The 23276-nt window shown below is 34.4% G+C and overlaps 3 protein-coding genes across 7 annotated transcripts; 2 read left to right on the top strand and 1 right to left on the bottom strand.

Moving 5' to 3' along the window:
- Window positions 1-8729: 8729 nt before the first annotated feature.
- Window positions 8730-13090, top strand: LOC133680057 (protein NRT1/ PTR FAMILY 8.1-like). Of its 3 annotated transcripts, XM_062102856.1 has the most exons (6): window positions 8730-8979; window positions 9566-9694; window positions 10019-10228; window positions 10311-10528; window positions 10904-11457; window positions 12029-13090. In XM_062102856.1, exons 3-6 carry the CDS (start codon window positions 10123-10125, stop codon window positions 12861-12863), a joined length of 1713 nt encoding a protein of 570 aa, XP_061958840.1. In that variant the 5' UTR covers window positions 8730-8979; window positions 9566-9694; window positions 10019-10122; the 3' UTR covers window positions 12864-13090. The 3 variants fall into 3 exon arrangements, with proteins under 3 accessions (XP_061958840.1, XP_061958841.1, XP_061958843.1); XM_062102857.1 differs by lacking the exon at window positions 9566-9694; XM_062102859.1 differs by lacking the exon at window positions 8730-8979 and having other exon boundaries at window positions 9516-9694.
- A 3086-nt stretch (window positions 13091-16176) lies between these two features.
- LOC133679722 (uncharacterized) lies at window positions 16177-17277 on the top strand. The gene is made up of 2 exons (XM_062102404.1): window positions 16177-16333; window positions 16499-17277. Exons 1-2 carry the CDS (start codon window positions 16300-16302, stop codon window positions 16951-16953), a joined length of 489 nt encoding a protein of 162 aa, XP_061958388.1. The 5' UTR covers window positions 16177-16299; the 3' UTR covers window positions 16954-17277.
- Window positions 17278-19390: 2113 nt separating this feature from the next.
- LOC133679307 (protein OCTOPUS-like) lies at window positions 19391-22202 on the bottom strand. 3 transcript variants are annotated; one of them, XM_062101852.1, is made up of 2 exons: window positions 20480-22202; window positions 19391-20080 (listed from the first exon to the last, which is right to left on the bottom strand). In XM_062101852.1, the coding sequence occupies exons 1-2, from the start codon at window positions 22060-22062 to the stop codon at window positions 20071-20073; spliced, it is 1593 nt and encodes a 530-aa protein (XP_061957836.1). In that variant the 5' UTR covers window positions 22063-22202; the 3' UTR covers window positions 19391-20070. The 3 variants fall into 3 exon arrangements, with proteins under 3 accessions (XP_061957836.1, XP_061957838.1, XP_061957835.1); XM_062101854.1 differs by having other exon boundaries at window positions 19391-20077; XM_062101851.1 differs by lacking the exon at window positions 19391-20080 and having other exon boundaries at window positions 20183-22202.
- Between the last annotated feature and the right edge of the window lie 1074 nt (window positions 22203-23276).

The raw sequence follows: 23276 nt of genomic DNA, 5'->3' as shown, positions 1-23276 counted from the left end.
TTAATTAAATGTTAATAATGGTAAGAATGTTAGAATTAACTCTTATTAATTCTTCAACCTTTTAGCTTTTGAAATTAGAAGGGGGTTTCGACTTGGATTTTTTAGATTTTTACTTCTTAACCTCATACTTTAGTATTTTCATCTCATTTTAAGTTTTGGTTTTCCTCCTAAATTTGAGATATATTTGAGTTTTATATTCTTTAGTTCAAAGATCTTATTTATAAGTGTATCTAAATCAAGGTGATATTTTTGAAATCTTGTTAGATATATTATAAATATTCTAGTTGCACAAGTGAGGAATAATAAAACTTTAAAAGGCAAATGATTAATCATTGATATCAATAAAAATCTCATAACTTTAAAATGTCTCAACAAGTAAGTGCCCTCATTTATTTTAAGTTAAGCATATATATTTTTATTTTAGTAAGCATGTTAGAACTTAATTTAAATTAATAATAATTATGAGTTTGAATATATACTTGATATGCATGCTAGTGTTTTATTATAATATTTGTATTGAAAACATGTTTGACATGAATTATTATTTAACATACTTATAGATTTAAACTTGTATGATTTCTCGATTTTTCTTGAAAATATCTATGTTTAGCATGCATTATTATTAAATATAACTAAAAGGGATCAGTGTTTTACTGTAGAGTGAATTACTGTGGACTGTGAATGATTTCATTGTAAATTGCACTATTTCGAATCACTGTATATTATGAGTGCTTTCACTGTAAATTGCACTATTCGGAGGATCAGTGAATTACTGTATATTACTATAAACTATTAGTGATTTCATTGTTTGGGTTTGCACTTTGTTAAAAGCATTGTGGATTGGAGTAATGGCAGAATTGCCCTTGCCACAAAAAGTTACAAAAACTACAAGGGATGGGTTGTCTTTTTAGTTGGGGAGAAAATGGTCAGTTTGAATTTAGGTGGGGCTGCAGGTCCTAGACAGCAAACACCTGGTGTTGGGCTTTCAAGCCCTGGCGTTAGGACCAGACTCGCGCACCTAGCCACAACCCCAAGCAACAAACACCTGACGCTGGGGCTTCCAAGCCTTGAGCTCTAGAGCCAAACACGCGCGCCTAGCTGCAGACCCAAGCAAACGAGTTTGAAGACCCGCTGCTTGGGGAGTGCAGACCCGAAGCCCTAGGGTTTACAAAACCGTGTTTTGGATCCTACGTCAAGACCCAATTCTCTTAGGTCCAGTGTCAGGACCCAAAGTTCTTAGGTCTTAGGTTTTTAATTATTATTATTATTATTATTATTTGTCTTATAATTAAAAGTATTGATATAAAAAATATTATTATTTTTGTTATAATTAATATTATTAATATTAAAAAAACTATTATTTGTATTATAAATATTATTATAGTTGAAATTATTAATATAATACTTATTAAATTTGAAAAAAAAATATTATTAATATTGAAAAAAAAATAGATTTCATTTTAAAGGTAAAATTAAAAATCATCATCATCATCATTAATAAATTTGAAAAAATATTATTGCTATTGAAGAAAAACCATAAATTTGATTTGAAGGGATTAAAAATATAAGAACTTGGGTTATGCGAGTATAATATTATTATTAATATTATAAATATTATTATATTCATTAATATTATTAAATTTGAAATAAATATTATTACTATAAAAAAATAGAATTGATTTCAAGGGTAAAATAAATTATTATTATTATTATTATGAATTTGGATCAGGCATCCCTTTCCAGACCCAAGAAACTTGTGGCTGGAAAGGGCACCTCACCTGAGTTGCTCGGGTGTGGCAGAAGCGCAGACCCAAATCTCTTAGGTTTTGCAGACCAGCTTGACTCAAGACTATGTGTCATGCGTAAGTATCCAATTTTTAAGGGTCCTGTGTCTGGATCTAATTCTTTTAGATCTGTCGTTAGGAACCAAGGCTATGGGTCCTACGTCTGGATCTAATTCTCTATGGGTCTTGCATCCGGACCTAATTTTTTTGAGCTCGGCGTCGGCACCCAAGGCTAATGGGTCCTGCGTCAGGACTCAATTTTCTTAGATCAAGTGCCATGATCGATTTCTATTAGGTCTGGCGTCAGGACCAAAGGTTCTTGGATTTTAGGTCTTTAAATATAATTATTTTTATTATAATGAAAAGTATTTATATCAAAAATATTATTATTTGTATTATAAATATTATTATTTTTATTATAATTAATATTATTAATAAAATAAGTAATAAATTTGTAAACAATTATTATCAATATTGAAAAATAACCATAGATTTGATTTAAAGGGTAAAATAAAAAATTATTATTATTATTATTAACTTGGGTTAGACATTCCCTTCCAAACCTAAAAAACTTGGGGCTGGAAAGGGGCGCCTCATCCAAGTTACTTGAGTGTGACATGAGCACAAATCCAAATCCCTTAAGTTTTACAGCCCCGCTTGACCCAATTCTCATGTGTCCTATGTCAGGACCCAATTCTCACGGGTCATACGTTAGGATCCAAATATCTCGAGTCAGTCGTCATGACCCAAATACCTTGAGTCTTCGAGCCCCGCCTGACTCAAGACTATGGGTTTGACGTCAGGACCTAAGGCTAATGGGTCCTGCATAAAAACTCAATTCTCTTGGATCTTGTGTTAGAACCCAATTCGCTTAGGTGCTTCGTTAGGACTCAATGCACTTGGATCAGTCATCTAATGGCTTCTAACGCCAAATCCAAGAGAATTGAGTCCTGACACCAGACCCATTAGTCTTGGGAACTGAAGTCGGACCCAAGCGAATTGGGTCCCCCGTCAAGACCAAATTCTCTTGGGTCCGGCATCTGGACCCAAAGTTAATGGATGCTGGGCCATGACCCAATTCTCTTGAGTGTTGCCCTAGGATCTATTTTTTTGGGTCTGGTGTCAGAATTCAAAGGTTATTGATCCTGCGTCAGGATTCAATTCTCTTTGGTGTGCGAAAGGACCCAATTCTCTTGCGTTTTTGATTTTTATAATATTTTTTATAAAAATAAAAGTATAGTATTTGGCATAGCAGGGACTATTTAACTAGTGATAAACTAAACATGAATGCTCAAATTTACAGTATAATCACTATTTATTTTTTATAATGATTATTCATGTAATTACTTGTGTTATTGTCATTTTTCATGCGTCTTCAGAAGAGAAACCTTCGAGAAGAGGCGGCGGCTGATGGAGTTGAAATTTATGGACGCGGTGGGTAGACGATGGATACATGAAAGGGGATGTTAGCCTAAGCACTATCAGTATTTATGGTTGAAGGATGCTTTTCATGGATGTTTGTAGTGGGAGATTTTGTCTTGTGAAAGCTAAAGATTTTTTTAGGGTGGGTAACAGCTCATCTAACCTCTCTTTGGCATCCCACTTACGAAAATAATTTATCACATTTTAATCACAAACTACTAATTAAGTCGCTATGAGTAATCTGTCTTGTTATTATTTGCAATAAATAGGATCACAGGTTTATTGTTCTTCTAGAGAGAAAGGTTAGAGGTCCAAACCCATCAACTTACAACCAACGCTTTACTAATGTTTATAAAATATAATGTCCACCCAAAATCTAAAGATTATGTTGTTTTTTTAATAATTTAACATTGCTTAATTTTCAATTAAATATGTGTTCGGTATTGTGGGCAGATTGTTTTTCAAAAGTATTTTTTACTTGAAAATATATTAAAATATACATTTTTTAATTTTTGGTATCAGTATATAAAACCCATAATTTTTTTTAAAGTAAAATACACCCAGAAACAAAAGTTACATAACCCACAAACACTTTCAGATATCCCAAATTAATATCATTGAATTGGGGGTGGTGTTTTAATTTTTGTGCTTCTTTTAGTCTTAAGGTGGTACAGGGCTGTTTTCTAGATAGAAATGTCGAAGGTGCGTGTCTAGTGTGAACTGTGAACCGCGAGGGTGGACTCGTAGCTTTGAATGCAAGACTTCGCAAAAAAAGAAAAAGAAAAGGAAAGAAACGAGGTACGAAGCAAGCAAAGGCCCATCAAATTGCTAACCATGGCAACATGAAATGCCACGCCACCTCGAGCAACCATCTAACACCCCGAATTTGCTGTATGCTTTAGGTGATACGGAGCTGTTTTGAATGGCGAGATCCAGTCTCTTCTCTGGACAGAATTAAACAGTAAGCAGCAACTAGGGTTTCGGTGTTTTGTGCAGAACCTCAGCATGGTCCTTTTAAGCTTCTTTGGGCTGATGTCTATTCTTGTTTGATCTTTGGGCTTTTCGGCCCCTGAAGACAAGACGTGGTTGGGTATATTGAAGTTGATTATGGGCCTGAAGGAAACGCCCATGGTCCTTTTAAAAATTACGGGCCTGGTGGGATATTATGGGTTTCTTTCTTGAGAAATCTTGGCGAACATTTTATGCCTTTTTTTATATATATACCTTTTCATGCCTCTTTTGATAACTTAACTAGCAGCCACCTCTGGAATTCTATGATATTTTTCATAGAAATCTATCAATATACCATGTTTTTTATAAAAAAATTTAATCAATTCGTAGCCTTGGATTTATTCATATTTTATAATATATTCATTGACAGTTCTTGTTATGTTAAAATTAATAATCGTGTGAATCTCGAATATGAATTTACATAAATAACCTTTTAAAAGTGCAAAACATATAGTATGAATATTAATAGAAACAACACATCCTCGCTTCCTTCTTTAAGTGGCTTATTTTATGTTCTTAGAGTGGTATTTAAATTAGTTTAACATTATTATGTGTGGAATATATACCTATTCTGTGTGGTATTTAAATAATTATTTAGGAATGGCAAATCAATATCTTCATTACATTCTCCTAAAAACTTTATAAATTATTAATAGTTAAAAAATCAATAATAAATATTAAAAAAAACAAGTTGATAATGACGAGGGATGGAAGAAATAAGACATGGGCTGTCTACATAGCCTCATAAAACAAGACAATACCCCAAGACAAACCTTACATCATTCCTTAGTGCAATGGCCACGTGTCCTTTATTCTTGGCTCAGGGACTGGGCCTAGCATCCCTTCACAGAGAGCCTGACTGCACATCCCTTTATTTAGAGAAACTGGGCCGAACATCCTCTCTTAAAGAACCTGACTGCATATCACCCTTAACAAGATCGGGCCCATGCCCTCATTTCTTAGAGGATCAACCATGTGCTTCCTTTTCTGAGCTTGTTTTACGTTGTAATACATCAAAACAATATAAAAATATAAATTATTTTTAATTTTAAGCAAAACAAAATTAATTTTTTAATAACATGGTTTATACCTGGTTCCAAACACTCCATTGCTTGTTTTACCTCGCGTCCTCTCTCAAAAAGACTTGCTTACGTGTTCCTTCTCTCTTTAGCAGACCAACACGTATCCTTCTATAAAAGACCCGGTTGCGAGTCACCTTTAAAAGTGTATTTGAAAAAGGTTAAAATTTAATTTTCAAAAGACTTATTTTTTTATAAAAAATTATTTCTTATGTTTTAAATTATTTTAATATATTGATATTAATTTTTTTAAATAAATATTTTTTTAATATATTTCAAAAAAAATATTTTAAACTATAATTAATATCACATTTTTAAATTTACCCGTAAATAACATGTGGCCATGTGTTCCGATCAAGAGAACTTGGTCACCTGGTTCTCTTTTTTTGGGTGGACCGACCACGAATCCCCCCATATCGGACCTAGCCACACATCCCCTTTTAAAAGAAGTTGCCTATGTGTCTCTTTTTCATTGAAGACTGACCACATGTCCCTCTCTCAACAAGACCTGATTGCACATCCCCTCTCCCCAGTGGACTTAATGCAATGACAAAACTTACACGCGTTAGATATTCACATATTCTCTTATCATCATGAAACGCACCGTACGAAGTTATGGCATGTTCATACTCAGGGGATGGCTCTCGTGATGTCATCATTTTCCTGTTATCTCAAATGATGTTTTACTCTCTCTGACCTTTTCTCCGTACAAGTTGGTGTGGCTAAAGGATACATATATAAGTATCCATCAAGTAAATAATTTGAATATACTGGGATTGATTTTTAAATTGTTTTTTCATTTATAAATATAATAAAATATTTTTTTATTTTTTTAAAATTACTTTTAAAATTAATGTATCAAAATAATTTAAAAATATTAAAAAATTAAAACACATAAACAGACTAGATGCTCTCTTCTTTTTCAACCTCTTACTTTTTATTATGAGCTTGTTTGGCTACGCGGCTACAGTTGTGTTTTAATTAAAACGTAATTTTACAATCGTTTGGTTAAAGAAAAAAGTTATATATTGTTCATGAATCTCACTTGGTTTTTGTGTTGGGAACGCAGTTAAAGAAAAACAAGGATTCCTTGCTTTTCTTGCACCGTTCATGTTAATTGTACTGTTAATTTAACAGTGCAATTAACATGAACAATATAGTGACGCACTGTTTTATGTGAACAGTCCAAGAGAATTGCACTGTTTACTTGTATAACGTGAACTTTTTTTTTAACATTTTTTTATAAAAAATCTAGTTTAGAGTGAATTTTATACCTGATAATATTTTATCTAATTTTATTACACGCTAAAAAAATTATGGAAACTGTAGTTGTTATCGGATATATTTCATATGTAATGGAATTGTAGATGGTTTTATGAAATAATAATAAAAAATTATATAAAGTATGATTTATTTCATGATGTAATAACAATAGTTAAATCCACAATATTTAAATTAAAAATCATCAATATTAATATATATATTTTTTAAATTATTTTATAACCTAAATTTTAAATGTATTTTTAACCAAACATATTAAACTATTTTTTTTTCAACCTCAATTTCAACTACAGTTTTAACCAAACATCTATTTTTTCAAATCAACTTCAATTAAAAATATTTTTTATAAAACAATTTTTTTCAAACCATAACCACACCTATTATCGCAATACCAAACTCTGTTTAATGTAAACACACAGAGCACAACTTTCAAGGGTTTACTATCCTACTGCATCAATGTCAACTTAAACATACAACAGGCTTTTTTATGCCGATGTTTATGAAACCCAGGCTCCGCAATCTCACTCTCTTATTCAATAGCCTGGGAAAGACCAGCTTTGAAAAGCTCTTGATCTTGGAAGATTTTCCATGGAAATCGTTAAAAATGGAATCGCTTAACGAGACAGCAGCCCCCACAGTGAGAACGCCAACAACATAAAATCAAATTCGTTCTAGTAAAGCCATTCAAACGGATTGTCTAATTAATCAAATGGAATAATTGCTTAGAATCAGGTTAAAACCACGCACTGCAAGTGTCTAGAAAGAGACTAATCCCCTGAGATCAAGCTAATTGATACAGCCGGGGAGTTCAAGTTGTCTTGAGAGAGACGTGGAGAATGACAAACCCTTGCAAACAAAAAAAGGGTTATAATCATGAAGAATTTAGTGTCTCCCAGCTAATTACAATTGAATTATTTCTCTTTCCTTTCAGTTTTTGTTTGTTTTTTTACAAGAAGTCTGCATTTGAGGGTGTTGAAGTAGTGTCATTTTTTAAATGTTGTTTTGTTTGAAAATATATTAAAATAATATTTTGTATAAAAAAATTATTTTTAATATTAATCCATTAAAATAATTTTAAATAAAAAAAATTAAATTTTGACAAACTCCCCGTTTGAAAAGCAATGCCGAATCTGTGTTCAGTTCACATTGTGCCGTTCATGTCACTCCAAATTTATGATCGATATAGGAGGACTTCAATCTGAACGCTCAGTCAAGTGCTAAAAATTCCAAGGTACTTTTCAAAGAATACTCAGCTAGCAATTCGATTGGCTTGCATTTTCCCAGCTACTTCTTTTTAATAATGAAGTCACTACATTATATATATATATATATATATATCCCCGCATGGTCTGAAACCGTGGACTACTAAATTTTGCTGGGAGGTTGATATAGATTGTGCGATAATGGTGGTTTATTAAAGTAATTATTATTTTAAAAATAAGAGGAGTCCTATTACCGACAACGGGATAGTACATTTTTATGTTTAATGTTAATTTTGTACTGTTTCTAAGAAAAAAATTGTTAATTTTCTACTGATTTCAATTTTTGAAAAATTGATGGATTTATAACATTTTAAACAAGTGGAATTCACTACAAAAATCTCATAAATCCAACAATTGAGATGTTTTGAGAAGTATATTAGGAAGAAATTTTAGTAAAAATTAGCATTAATCGTCCATTTTACGTGCATGAACTCTCTTATGTACATATCTGCGTATGCGTGCAATCTCCAACTAGTATTTAAAAACCTAATCGTTGAATTTTATTACCCGTATGCCAAAATCATGCTCTGGTTGTTATTATGAGGGCGATTCCCTGTCAAGTTTTGGAATCTTCAGTACCATAATATATTAATTAATTAATTAATTAATACTCAAAATATCGTTGTGTTGGTGGAATGATTTGTGCAGAGAATAAAATAATGGGATCCGTTTCTTCCTTGGGCAAATTGCTCACCAATACATTATCTCAGCGTCGCTGCCGGAGTTGTGATAAATTAATTAATAGTAGCGTAGGAGTCCATGCAGTATAATTAAATAATATATTTTTTTATTTTTTTATTTTTTAAAATATTCACCATTTAAAAATATCAAAAAATATTAATTTATTTTTTTAAAAAAGGCCAAACACCTTCCAAGCAACTCATTTCGAGCTGGAAACTGCAGGGACCTCACGCGAATATATAGCAAGTTAGCAACAGGCCGGGGTAGTCGGCTTGTGAGGAGATCCCTTGAACACATCGCCAGTCAGGGCCATTCAAGCTGACGCTCTCTACTCTCCCCGTCAATATTCATATCTAGTTCTGATCGAAGAGCTGGATTTGCACTGGGAGATAGTGGAGCCCTTGCTTTGCACCTTCAGTACTTTGCTGTGTGTAATGGTAGATCGCCAGATTCAACAAGGTAAGAGCTTATTGTATCTTTCTGGGCACTCCATGTTTCTCTGTGTGTAAATATTTTTGCGTATATGAATGGTAAGATTAGGCTCTGAACCAGTTAGGTTAAATTTCAGACTCGATTTAGTCTAGCTTGCCTTTTTATCTCGTGCCAATCTTACCATGACCTCTTACCCTTGGAAAAAAAATGCCATGAATTCTGAGATAACTCCAGACTAATCTCTCTTCAACACTTGATTTTAATACCTCACTCAGATCTTTCCACATAAAAGAGGACCCGTGTTATTTTTCTAGTGAGAGAGAGAGAGAGATTTGAACTTTCAACGGCTGCATTTCGTGAAGCAACTGGAAAAAAACAGGGAACGGTGGAATCAATTAGTAATAACTTTAAAAGTGTATTTTTTTAAAAAAAAATTAATTTTAATATAATATATTAAAACGATTTAAAAATATAAAAATAATAATTAAAAATTAAATTAAAAATACAATTAAACCACAATTCTAATCCATCTATATCCTATCACTCTATCCTATCAGTGTGTGCGCACAAAAAAATGCGGTTGACGTGGCTGGTTTTTCTGCTGACCTTTCAGGGGCACACCAGCGTTGTTTTCTGAATTTTACCCCTCTCATCCTAAAGACTCTTACAAGTCTGCTTCTCCATTATTGATGAGCTTAGATGCTTTTTCCTGGGAACATGACGTGATTGTCTCAAGCATAAGGTTTGAGTTCTTTTTTCTCTTTCCTTAATCTGTCCTTTTGTCTTTCGTTTGTACTGAGTTTTGCAAAATCCCATATCTGTTTTCTCCTTGACAAACCTCTGTTTCTAAAACCACCAACACCAGGAAGAATGGTTTTCAATTTTTCATGTCAAGGTTGTAATTGAGGGTGTCAAGCCATATTGATTTACCTTAATTAGTTAGAATCATTCTTCCGTGCATCTCTCGTCAATTAAACTATGATTGTGTCCCAAAACTACAGTGGCCTTAACTGAAGCAAACCTCTGCCGCTGCACCTGACATTTGTTTCGTTTCCATATTTGACAGGAAATTCAATACAGCTATATTTCTCTGCGTTGTGCAGTTTTAAGACTGCAATATCTCAAGTAGATTGCAGAGAATAAGCAAAGCACAAGAATACCTCAAGCATCATGGCAGAGGAGGATGTTTATACAAAAGATGGAACTGTGGATTATCTGGGGAATCCTGCTAACAGAAAGGAGACTGGAACCTGGAGGGCCTGCCCTTTTATTATAGGTACCTTCTCTTCATTTTCTATTACAACTAAGGCAATCTGATCACAAGAGACATGCTTAACAGTTTTAGCCTTTATCAACAGGAAATGAATTTTGTGAACGATTGGCGTACTATGGGATGAGCTCCAATCTGGTTCTTTATTTCAAGCACAGACTGAACCAGAGCAGTGCTACAGCTACTAGAAATAACTTGAACTGGGGTGGAACATGCTATCTCACTACATTGATCGGAGCATTCGTTGCTGATGCTTATCTAGGAAGATATTGGACGATTGCTAGTTTCTCAACCATATATGTTGCAGTAAGTTTTACTTACTCGAAACTCTTAATCATTTCTACTGTGCATGCTTTGAAATTCAACTTGCTGATCATTGTTCAATCTCAACTTCTGCTTATGAAGAGATTGAAACTCAAAAGAGCTTTCCATTGATTTGATTTTGATATGCATCACTGTATTGGAATCACATTACTAGGATTTTCTTTCTTTAAGAAAAATTGTGTGCAGTAAAATAATTGACAAGAAAAAAGATGGTTTGTCTTCGATTTATACCTCGCATCACTTTTTTTATTGTCAAACTTAATCCATTCTTTGTGATTATCTTCAACCGTGTAGTCCTTGGAAAGGATCAACTATTCTGGGATAAGTTTGTTTTACCTTGAGCTTCAAATTTCACAGGGGATGACGCTTTTGACAATGTCAGCAACTGTCCATGGCCTCAGGCCAGAATGTTATTCAAAAGATCATTGCCATCCAACAGGTGGTCAAACTGCAGTAACTTTCGTAGCACTTTACCTGATAGCACTTGGCACAGGAGGTATTAAGCCTTGTGTCTCATCCTATGGAGCAGATCAGTTTGATGATGCTGACGAAACTGAGAAGAAACACAAGAGTTCTTTCTTTAACTGGTTCTACCTCTCGATTAATGTTGGTGCTCTTATTGCCAGTTCTGTGCTGGTTTGGATACAAGATAATGTGAGTTGGGGATGGGGTTTTGGCATTCCAGCAATAGCCATGGCAATTGCTGTTGTGAGCTTCTTTTCAGGTACCAAGTTGTTCAGGTATCAAAAGCCTGGAGGCAGCCCTCTTACACGCATCTGTCAGGTGCTGGTGGCATCCTTCAGAAAACAGAAAGTTGAAGTTCCTGCTGACAAGTCTCTGTTGCATGAGACTGCAGATGCCGAATCCAACATCAAAGGAAGCCGCAAGCTCGACCATACTGAAGAATTTAGGTTGGTGTCTTTACTGATTACATGTATAATGGACATAGCTGAATTTAAAGAAAGCAGATAATTGTGGTCTAGTCTAACTTGCATGCAGTTCAGGATACAGCAATTAATTAACTCAAGTTTGATGTTTTCTTTTGAAATCAACGTTGCTGCATCACGGAAGTGATTTGATAGGATCCATTCCTCAACAAGTGTTCTGAAGCTATTATCAAGCTCCACATTCTCTATTCCTAGGAAAGCATACAGAAATGAGGCTATTCCAGATCTTAAGGGCTAAATTCTGCTAGTAAACTGCTCTGATGTGCAGCATTCAGCAAAATAATAAAACTAAATCCATACCACGTGTCATGAAAACACAAAATGGTTCGATGTCAATGTGATTCAGTCAGAATTCCCATCTAAAATTTTAACGAGAGCGTACAACTTCAATAATTGACAATGCTCTAGCAACATACAGGCAATAATTTATTCAGGCTTCTAGAATTGAACTTCTGTAGGGTTACTTAACTTTGTTTTCTTGACGAACCAGCCGTTTTATTAGTTTCTAAACTTTTTAGTAATCTTCTCTCTTCAGTTTCCTTGACAAGGCAGCAGTAGAAACAGAAAAGGACGACATAAAAGGGACAGGAGACCCATGGAATCTTTGCACAGTAACCCAGGTCGAGGAGCTAAAGGCTATCATTCGGTTGCTTCCTATATGGGCCACTGGTATCATCTTTTCTGCAGTGTACAGCCAAATGGGGAACTTATTTGTGCTGCAAGGTGAAACAATGGATAAATTTGTTGGAAACTCCACTTTCGAGATACCATCTGCATCTTTATCCATCTTTGACACCCTTAGTGTCATTTTTTGGGTCCCTGTGTATGACCGAATTATCGTCCCAGTTGCAAGAAAATTCACTGGACATAAAAACGGCTTAACTCAACTTCAGCGGATGGGCATTGGTCTATTCATATCAATATTTGCCATGGTATCTGCAGCAATCTTGGAACTTAAAAGACTGCAAATGGTGAGAAATAACAACTACTACGAACTTGATTCCGTGCCCATTTCTATATTTTGGCAAGTTCCACAGTATTTCCTGATAGGCTGTGCCGAAGTTTTCACGTTCATCGGACAATTGGAATTCTTCTACGAACAAGCACCTGATGCAATGAGGAGCATGTGTTCTGCCCTGTCACTCACCACCGTCGCACTTGGCAATTACTTAAGCTCTCTTCTGGTAACCATTGTTACAAGCATCAGCACTAAGAATGGAAAGGCTGGATGGATTCCGGACAACTTAAATTACGGTCACATTGATTACTTCTTCTGGCTACTAGGAATACTCAGTGTGCTGAATTTAGGTGCCTTTCTCTTGATCTCAAATTGGTACACTTATAAAAAGGCTATAGGAACTCTGCGTTGATCGTTACTTGACCTCCACTATGATTTGTCAAACAACTGTAAAACTTGTTGCATCACTGGTTTAGAATGCTCCCTCTTTAGCCATTTGTATGTAATGATATACAGTCAGAGCACAAAGGTCTAGCTACTGCAGGACAGCAGTTTCTTATGTTTGTTTTCTCTAATAACTGTACCAGTAAATGAAACATTGTCAAGAAAGAAGTGAAGTGATATGGTAGTTATAGTTAAGCCAGCGTTTATTTTCTTTGCACACATAATCATATGATTTTTACAAAGTGATTTGATTAGAAATAACTTTGTACTCAAATAAAAAATTATTACAAAATTCATGATCGTATTTGTAACCAAAATTCATGTAATCAACCAAAATATATAATTTTATTCAAAACACAGGTTCTTAATGAAATAATTAATATATGTATAATAATTTAGGATTTATGTAATTACTAAAAAAACAAACACTAGATAAGTTAGAATTCAGTATGTATTAGGATTCATCAAGTAATTTTATTATCTAATGTAAACAATTTATTTAAGATTAGATTTAAATATTTACAAAAAACTCTAACACGGTAATGAAATATTGGATACTTACATTCTGTTTGATTTTGATACAACTATTTAATTATAATTTCTCATCATTTAAATAAAAAAATTAATAAAAAATAATATAATTAATTTGATAAATATATGATTAACTCTAACACGGTAATGAAATATTGGATACTTACATATAATTTAATTTTTTAAATCAACTCGATTATGTTGAAGCAACTTACATATAATTTAATTTAAAATATAAAATAGATAAAATATTTTTTTAAAATCTAACTCATAACTTAGCGCTGGTTTATACACTATTATATTCTATTTAAAACTCAACCATGGGATATATATATATATATATATATATATATATATATATATATATATATATATATATAACATCATTTCCAAAAGCCAAGGTTTTCTAATGCTAAACAAAGAATTAGAGTCCCAGATCTCACGTAGGAAAGAATAATAACCAATTAACAAATCCTGTAAATGAATTTATTAACGATAGATCGAGAGTTCAGGCAAGGCGAGGATGAAGAGATGTTGGTCTATTTCAACATATTTCCCGGGAAAGTATATTTGTATGGATTGGAACTTTGTGTCTCGATATTCTTCACAAATGTTTTGGTGGTGTCGAGATCGCATATTTTCCGGGAACGACCAAGTTATGTATGTAGTCGATGAATTCAAATTTCACATTCTAAAAAACCTTTTAAGAGTTTAAAAACTCATAGTTTCAGGTAATCTGTCTGGATTCAGCCTCAACAGACTCAGTCTTGGAAAAAAAAATTCAGCAGCCCTCAGGGGCTCAGTATAAGAAAAAAAAGAGTCTCATGGGCGGGCTTAGTCTTGAGAATAACTTAACCTTAAAAAATAGCTCAACTAAGAGCGTGTTTGGCAGTGTGGTTGCGGGTGCTTTTCAAATAACTTTTCATGCCAAAATGCATGCCAACGATGTTTTTTCATTTTTTAAAAATTATTTTTGACATCAGCACATCAAAACGATCCAAAACGTACAAACCATATTAAATTTTAGCAAAAAAAAAACAAAAAATTTTCAAATTTTTTAGAAACGCGGTCGCAGCTGCGTTCTCAAACGGTGCCTAAGCCTCAGAAAACAACCCAGATTTTATGAGCGCAACTTAGAAGAAAAATCAGTTTTTATGGAGTTAATTATACTTTAGATCTTTTTCTTTCTATAACCTAAGTATATAAAATTCTTTCAAGAGATTATCATATTTTCATTCAAATTAATATTATGTAAAACATAGTGTATAAAAATCTTCTAAGAATCTATCATATTTTCATCATATTAATGTATATGTTGATGATATTTATCTTTCATTAATAGTATTGAGATAAAATTACACTTTAATCTTTTTTTTCCATGAAAAGACAGGACTCATGAGTTATAAATATCATATGAACCCTTCAAACTCCAGGTGTTCTTTCTACAAAACGATCCAAAACGTACAAACCATATTAAATTTTAACAAAAAAAATTTAATTTTTTTAAAAACACGGTTTGCACCGCATTCCCAAACATGTTCTTAAAGACATAGATTGTTGAGCAACGTTGCCGTGTATTTCCAAAAAAAACTATTTAATTTTGTTTAAAGTTATATATATTTGGTTATTTTGACGTAATAATATTAAAAATAAATTTTTTAAAATAAAAATATATTTAAATATATTTTTAAATAAAAAAATATTTTTTAAAAATTCATACCATAATATAAAAAACATGCTTATAATAAACAAAACAACATAGCATATAGAAATAATAAATAGAAGGGCTTAATAAATTAAATTATTTTAATGATTTAACTCGAATAAAGACAACCATCCTCTTGCCCATATGTTAATTGGCTCCAACCTATCACGGCCATAATATAAACTGCTCAGTTGGAAAGGAGTGGAATTGCATTTTCTAGAAATTCAGGAACTGAATTAAATTATTTTTGTAAAATCCCAGCAGCCTCAACACTAAAATCTTCCCCGTGCAATGGAGTTGATCTGGGAGCTGAAATGGTGCTGGGTCAGCAATAAAAAAACTACATTGCACAGAGGAAGAAGTTTTTCAAAGAAATTTCAATTGAGTAATTTGATTACAAGAATTATTTATTTTTGTGTTTTAAAAATATTTTTTTTTAATTAAATATTTTTATTTTGTTTGTTTTAAATTAATATTTTTTAGTATTTTCATATCATTTTGATGTGCTGATATTAAAAATAATTTTTAAAAAATAAAAAACATTTATTTTGATGCAATTTCAAGTAAAAACTACTTTGAAAAATAACTGCAACCATACTTTCAAGACTAAATTAATTAACATTTTATTTATAGATATGCTGGTGTTACTTTATCATGTCTTAGAAGGGTAAGATAATTGTTTGACAATTAAAAAAAATTGATTTCTCATGAATTATTATTTTTATTACAATAGAGAGGTTTAAATTTAAACACTATTAAGAGGATAGCACTGATATGGGGAGTTAGAGACTAGATTTAATGTTCGTTTATTTTTGCATTCCAACTTGTTTTTTATTTTTTTTACATAAAAAATATTAAATTAATAATTTAAAGATGTTTTTAAATGGTTTTCATATATATTTTTAATTAAAAAATACTTTTAAAAAATATATACAGCTAAATGCATGGATGTGGTCACTCGGTAAGCTCGTGGGCTTCTAATTTGATCAAGTATAACTCACATGGGCCGTGTCTGTGGTCTATCTTTTATCTCTCTTTTTTCCCCTCTTTAACCAATACCTTGCCCCCCAGGTAGCATTGAAACTGTGAAAGCTCAGCTCATACGATCATCCATCTCTCTGCTAACAACAACAGAATCTGCTCTCACCACCTTTTTCATAGCTGAAAAATGGTTCGCAAACGTTTTCAAGAGACCAAAACAGGTAAAACACGCCCGCACAAAAAAGAAATTTGTTTTTAGAAGCTCTAAAATCAGGAACAAAAATTGGAGATCTCCCCTCTTTTTTTTTAAATCAACTTGAGCTCCAACTGCTCGATGAAATGCTTGAACCTGTTTCCTTCTTTATTTTTATTTTTTTCAATTTCAGGTATTGAATATCTGAAATCAGTGGATTACGATAAGTATCTGAGGAAAGTAGGAATAGGAAAAGAAGACCATTACTTCTGGAAGCAAATAGGCAAGGCGCTTCTCTGCACATACACTCTCATCGGTGTTGTGTGGGTTTACAACGAAACATCACCACTTGGTTGGTGGACACTGAAACCAAAACCAAAGGAGGAAAGAGAGCTTGCCCATTTGTATGAGAGGCGAGAATTTCCATATCCAGGCGATGCAGAAGCAATGGAAGAGTTTGTTGCGAAGGGAGGAATGATTGGCACGACAATTGGGCCGAAAGGGACCATGGAGACTGATAAGGATTCGTATAATTATCAGAAACAGTTGCAGGATAAGAAGTTTGAGCAGGAAGCACAGAAGATGTGGTTTAGGATGAGGAATGAGGTTATTCAGGAGCTTCAGGAGAAAGGGTATGATGTTGAGTGAAAGAGTTTTTTGATTTTAATGTTATGCGAGGGGAGTTAAAGTGGTTGGTTGATTGATTATGGGAGATTTTCATTTTGCATATTTGAATGCTTAATGTGTTTAATGTTTATTTTTGATGATTGTAAATGGAGAATATGACACTTAATCTTTGTGTTATAGCATGCTGCTTGCTGTAATGATTAAGATTTCAAAGGTAACTGCATGCTGCTCTCTGTAATGCAATTCATTATGCAACATGCATCGAGAACGGCCAGTTATTAAAGAAGATGGTGTATGTTTCAGTTAGTCACTCGAATTAAAAATTTACCTCTTTCTTATTCTTAAGCAAGTCTCTGTCATTTATGTTTTATCCTCTATTTGTCTATAAAATTGATGTGGTTTACGGAAAACCTCATTGGATTCTAGGTCTTTTCATAACTGATTGATGGGCTTTGGAGATTGTTGAGGAAACTCTGCTGATCTTCTGCAAAATAAGTCTTATGTGTGAGATAGTAGATCCTCGGATACTAAAGTTAGCAGCAGGAGGTAAGCCTTTGAGGTGATGTTGTCCCGCCCGATTTCTTATAGAATTCCTGGTCTGATTGCACGGGTGAAAAAAATATTGAGAGGTTGAAGAGGAGAATGTAAGCTCTCGGTGTGTTTGTGAATGAGTTTTTTTTTATCTTGCTTGCAAGTGATTCATGAGAGTTTATAGACTCACAAGCAATGTCTACTTGCATGGAACAACAGGGTGATGCCACGTCTACTTGCATGGAGCGATAGGGTGATGTTAACATTAAATGCTAAACAATAATTATCCAGAAGGATGGTGAGCAAAGTGAACAAAAAAATGTTAGATCCAAGCATATCTATGTTGGGTTCGAAATATAGCCTTGGCCATGACCGAGCTCAACTAGGAGGGGAGGCCAACTTTGGGTTTCCATGGGCATTGAATTGTGCCTTGTGAAGCGCATTTGAGGAGAGGGGTCTTGCACCCTATCTTTTGACCGTATGCTTTTTACGATGACTTATGCTATGCTGAGTGTTGGTCTAATGTTTTTTAGCATATAGAAGGATACTTATATAAAGATAATTTTTTTTTAAAAAAAAATGATGCTCAAGTCATCAACTTGATTGGATCCAATAAGATTGTGTATTTTAATAATTTGATTTAAATTGTAGGCAATGATAGTAGATGAATCCCAAAAAAATATTTGACAATAATTAACTAAAATAAATGAGCTATCGATATCATACCTGGAAGAAGAAGAAGAAGAAAAATCATTGGAGATCCAACACTACTCAATTGTGGATATTACTCATCACGAAAAGAGTTTGATGAAATAGTTCAAACTTCACTATAAAAGTCTGGACGATAATATTAAAAGAAGTTGCATCCACCATGAGAGTAAGGTCATAAAAAGCAGGAAAGAAAAAACCAAACTAAATCTCCAACTTAAAAAAAATAAACAAGGATTTTGATTGCAGTAAAATATGGGAAGATTGGAAAATTTGCAGCACGATCGACAAAAGAAGTTTCAACAGTAAACTGAAAAGTTTACCATATCAACTTCCAACAATCTGAAAGTTTAGACCTTGTTTAATTTTCATTTCCACGGTCTCTAGCTTGTCTGCGATCAACCAAGTCTTTGTTTGAGTGGTAATATAGACATTCATCATTTATATTTATAAATATTTAGTGATGCCAACATTGTAAAATTTACTCATAATTTAGTTACCTTTGAAAAATTATGTTCATTTTACGAGATTATATATTCATTACACAAGATCAAATGGAAACCTTAACATATCTGTCCAAGGTTGTTTTAAATTCAAACACTTACTTTTGCTATTTATCAACTCTGGTTTAGTACAATCTTTTAGCCTTTTCAAGGATTGAGATGGGGGGACAACTTGTGCAAGAAATTGCTTGACCACTATCAAACTAATGATGACGGTAGTTGCGTTGAATTATTTGGATATATAGCGACGGGAAGCAGTAGGTCCTCGTCAGTCAGGGGTACTTGCTGGGACGCAGGCATTAGACACAATACCGTTCCAGTCTCAGGGCCCAGGCGTTGCTCAGCAGAAATTGGGGAATCCTACGAGAAACTCCAACTGGATTCCCCCAATCAATTATGTCCACTGAACATAATGACTCATCAGAGAAGCAGTTACTGGAAACCTGTAACAAGGCGCCGGGGTTGGATTTGCAGCCCCACAAAAGGTTACAGTTTAGCCGCCGCGGTACAAGGTAGAGAGGAGGGGGATTTAACCTAATCAACACATCTGATCTTACAACCTTCCAGTATAGGATTGAAGTTGCTGCCCGTGTGAAGCAGCTGCACCAGCCATCCCATCCATTATTTGGAAGACTTCAGTTACCAGTCCAGCAGATTGGATAAATGTCTAAAAAGTGTGCAGCAAGAGTTCTAGAATATTGAGAGAGCATCACAGACAACAAAAGTCATGTCAGTTTTTAATTAATTTATTTATTTTAAGAAAAAGTGAGTGGACTAGGATATAACAGAGTGGTATGTGTTTTGGAAGCATTTGGTAGGACACAGAAGTAATTTTGGATCCTTTATGCGCAAGCATCTTCCCCTACACCAAAAGGCAAAAAAGCAAGATCTTCTACCGGCAACCTGCAGCTATACACGTGAAGCACAATCCCACGAAGAGCAAGACATCTAAGCACCAGAAATCTTCTTTTAAGTGCATCAAATGTATTGCACTTACATAGATAAGAGTGTTACAAATTCACAGCTACGCAAGGAGAGCTTTGACAATGATTTCACAGTAGAGATTTAATCTGGCAATAAGAAGACAATGGAGGCCAATAATCAGTGCAGAAAGGCCCTAGCTATCTCTCCACTGAGTTTATCAAATCGCTAGCAAAAACCACATGGTCTAATACTCTGAAACATGTAAAACTGGATTCCTTTCTCTAATTATAGGACTACTAGTGACAGTGGTCGAGGATCAAGTTAACTTGACCCAAGCCTTGTGCCAGATACGTTAATTTGCTTGCATCCCTGTCTGTAATAATGCTCCCATTCATCCGAAAGCCACCCGCAGTCTTTCTAGAAGCAAATACATTCTCTATAACAACATCACAAGTAACTGCATTTCCAAGGCTCAGAGCCTACTGTACTATAGAGAGGGAGTGATTAGTAACGAGTTCCAGGAACACTTCAGTTCTACATGAATGTATCACAAAAAGAAACAAGCACCATTCTTGAACATAATCTAAATTGAAACAAAGATTTTTCTGATTATCATTGCTGCATTATCAGATACACGTTTTCAGCAGAGAACAGGTAACAAATATGTTGTCTTTTTATCTATTGAACAGGGAGAATCGCATTAACTCGTGTCTTTACAGCAACAGATTTCTTTGAAACAATTGATGCACCTTTACAAAACATTCCTTGACATGGAATTTGTGTTCCTTAGCCTACTCTTTCCAGATTTGCTTCTTCCATAACTCCTTAATGGTGACAGGTAGAACCGTAGCAGGCCATTATCAAGGTTGTTTGGAGAGTACCTGGTACTCCGGTTCCGCTGCAGCAAAAGCTCTTCCCCTCTCTTAATGCCATTCGCTTTGCTCTCAGCACCATTTGTACTGCAAGCCATCTGGCAGGAATCCCTTGCACTCACAGTATAGCTCCGAATAAGCTTCGGGCTCACAATCCTGTTTGCTTCTCCATCGGCCACGCCACTCAAATTCTGCCAAGACTCTGGTATTGGCCCATGAACCGCATTTCCACTAACTCGACTCTCCTCATCTCCACATTTTCTCTGACTACTCCTCTGCATCAAACCCCAAATATTCCACACGCCATACCACTTATGCGACTTCTTGAATTTGAAACCCTTCTTCCTAACCCCGCCACCAGTAATAGAACTAACATCTTTGGAAACGGCATCCACATTCTCCTCACGGTGATCTTTGTGAGAGTACCAATTTGAGTCCCTCAATTCTTTCTCTGTGACCAACAACTTTGCCCCATGGAATAACCCAACTGTTTCAGGAGACACCTTGGCATTCGACATTGATTTAAACTCTTCATCCCCTAGCCCCACTCTCCTATTAGATCCGGAACGATCAAAACTCTTCCTCCTCCTGTCTGAATAATAATTCATAGTTAGCATCGTACCTCCAGGACTACTTTCCCCTTCATTCTTCAGACTATCATTCTCCTTTGCATTCTCAACAGCACCACTAGGCAACTTGACATCCTCCATAACCGAAACCAATGGAGTTAGCCTCGGATAAGTTTTACCAATTAAGTTTCCATCCCAAGAAGCCCTAGGCTCATCGAACGAATAGTGAGAATCATCAACAGACAACCGTGCCACGTCCACAGATAATCTTGGATCAGTGTCACAAGATCTCCTCCCAAATCCATACTCTCCAATCTCTGATTGCGTCTCTCTCAATTTCCTGACACTCAACTTCTCATTTTTCACCAAACCACCAAGATTTCCCCCATCTATCTTCTCCTTCCTTTTATGTTTTCGCTGCCATTTCCCTAATTTCTTACTAAACACTGAAGCCACCTCCCAAAAACTCCCCGCAATGTCCTTGAGATGTCTCCCTCCAGTTTTCTTTCTCTCCCATTCAAGGTCTATAAACTCTTTCATTGTTTTTAACTCTCCATCCTCTTCAAGATCCTCCACATTCCCTTCACTGTTATTCGCATCCTGCGCAGAAACCCTAATCTCTCCTAAATTCTCCTCTTCTTTTAATTCAAGCCCTGAATCAAAACCCTTTGTCTTTTCAATCGAGGAGCTTCTTCTTTTATCATCGACGTGGAAGAGATCAGAGAGAGTGTTACGAAACGGTCCAACGTCGCATGATTTGCGGCGGGGCTCAGAGGTGGTGGCAGTGGTGGAGGCATTGTTATTGTTGGGGTTGTTTCTTGTGGTGGTGCTGGAGTAGGATTTGCTACGACGGAGCTCGGCGGCGAGATGGGTCACGGGGGTTTCTTGGTGGGTGTCAGGGTCGATGCCGGCGAGGCGTTCTCGGAGACAGGAGGCGCAGAATCCAGTGACGGGTTTGGAAGGGTGGCGGTGGCAGGAAGGGTGGCGGTGCTTTGGGGGGTGAGGTTGCGGTGGTTGGGTCATGGCTGGTGGTGTGGAGTGGAAGCTAAGCTCATGCTTGAGGGAGGGAGAAGAGATAGATTAAGCAAAAGCGTGTCGGAGTGAGTAGAGAGTGGCCTGGTTAAGTGGAAAATGATAGAGAACCCCTGGATAAACCCTTTCTAAATTTGGGATTTGCAATCTATCTAGCCAATGACCAATGATTTAAAGACAAAAAAACGAGAAAACCTTTTTTCATAAAATTTATTCCTTTTCTTTTCTTTTCTTTTCTTTTCAAAGAGTATCGACTCAGGTTAAAAAAAAATTAATAAACCCTTTGCAATTTTTTTTTCTTTTCTTTAAATCAACATTAAATTTTGCTTCAAAGTTTTCTCATTCTTTTTATTTAAAAAAATTCACTGAGACACATATTATAATTGGTTTTCGTGCATTGAAATTAAATTTACATCTCTAATTTGATTAAAATCCAAACTACCCATAACATAACTAAAATACTTTATTTTCTCAAAAGTGAGGCACATAAAGTGTATTTTTTTTTTGTGTTTAAAAAATATTTTTAAAAATTTTTAATTTTTTTAATTTAAATTATTTTTTATAATTATATTAAAAATAAATTTTAAAAAATTAAAAAAATATCATTTTTAAATATTTATAAATAAAAAATATTTTGAAAAACAAACGTGCTAATAAACACTACATGAAAGAGCTATATATTAAAGATGTATAATTTGTTTGTTTTTGTGTTTGAAAAGTATTTTTTAAAAAAATATTTTAAATTATTATTTTTTTATATTTTTATATATTAATATCAAAAATAATATTTTAAAAAACAGTGCTAGCAATATCCTAAACCCCCCATTATCTACAGCGGTGAGACAGACTCCCATATGTTAATTGTCACGGTTCTCAACAAATAAACTTGAGGAAAGCATTGCATGACGCGTGGAACCTTGAACCATAATCGAGCAAGGCAGAAAGGATTTCATGACAGGCAGAAAAAGTCATCGAAGCATTGCCCTTTTTTTTGTTTTCACCTTCACTGTTTTTATGCTTGTAAAGCAGTTAAAGTAAACGAGCGAGCATCGCTTGGTGCAGAAGTAAAATGTAGCAGAAGAAGTCTTGTCGAAAGCTTTATTTCTGCTTTAGTTGAGCCTACTTTCATGCATCCTCCGTGCTGGAGATTGAATCAAACCAACCAAAAACAAAACTTTTATTTTAAAATAAAATCTTTAAATATT

This window comes from Populus nigra, chromosome 19 (assembly GCF_951802175.1).
Source record: "Populus nigra chromosome 19, ddPopNigr1.1, whole genome shotgun sequence".
NCBI classification, from domain to species: Eukaryota; Viridiplantae; Streptophyta; class Magnoliopsida; order Malpighiales; family Salicaceae; genus Populus; species Populus nigra.
Note: the sequence above shows the minus strand (reverse complement) of the source record. Positions and strands in the feature narration are given on the sequence as shown.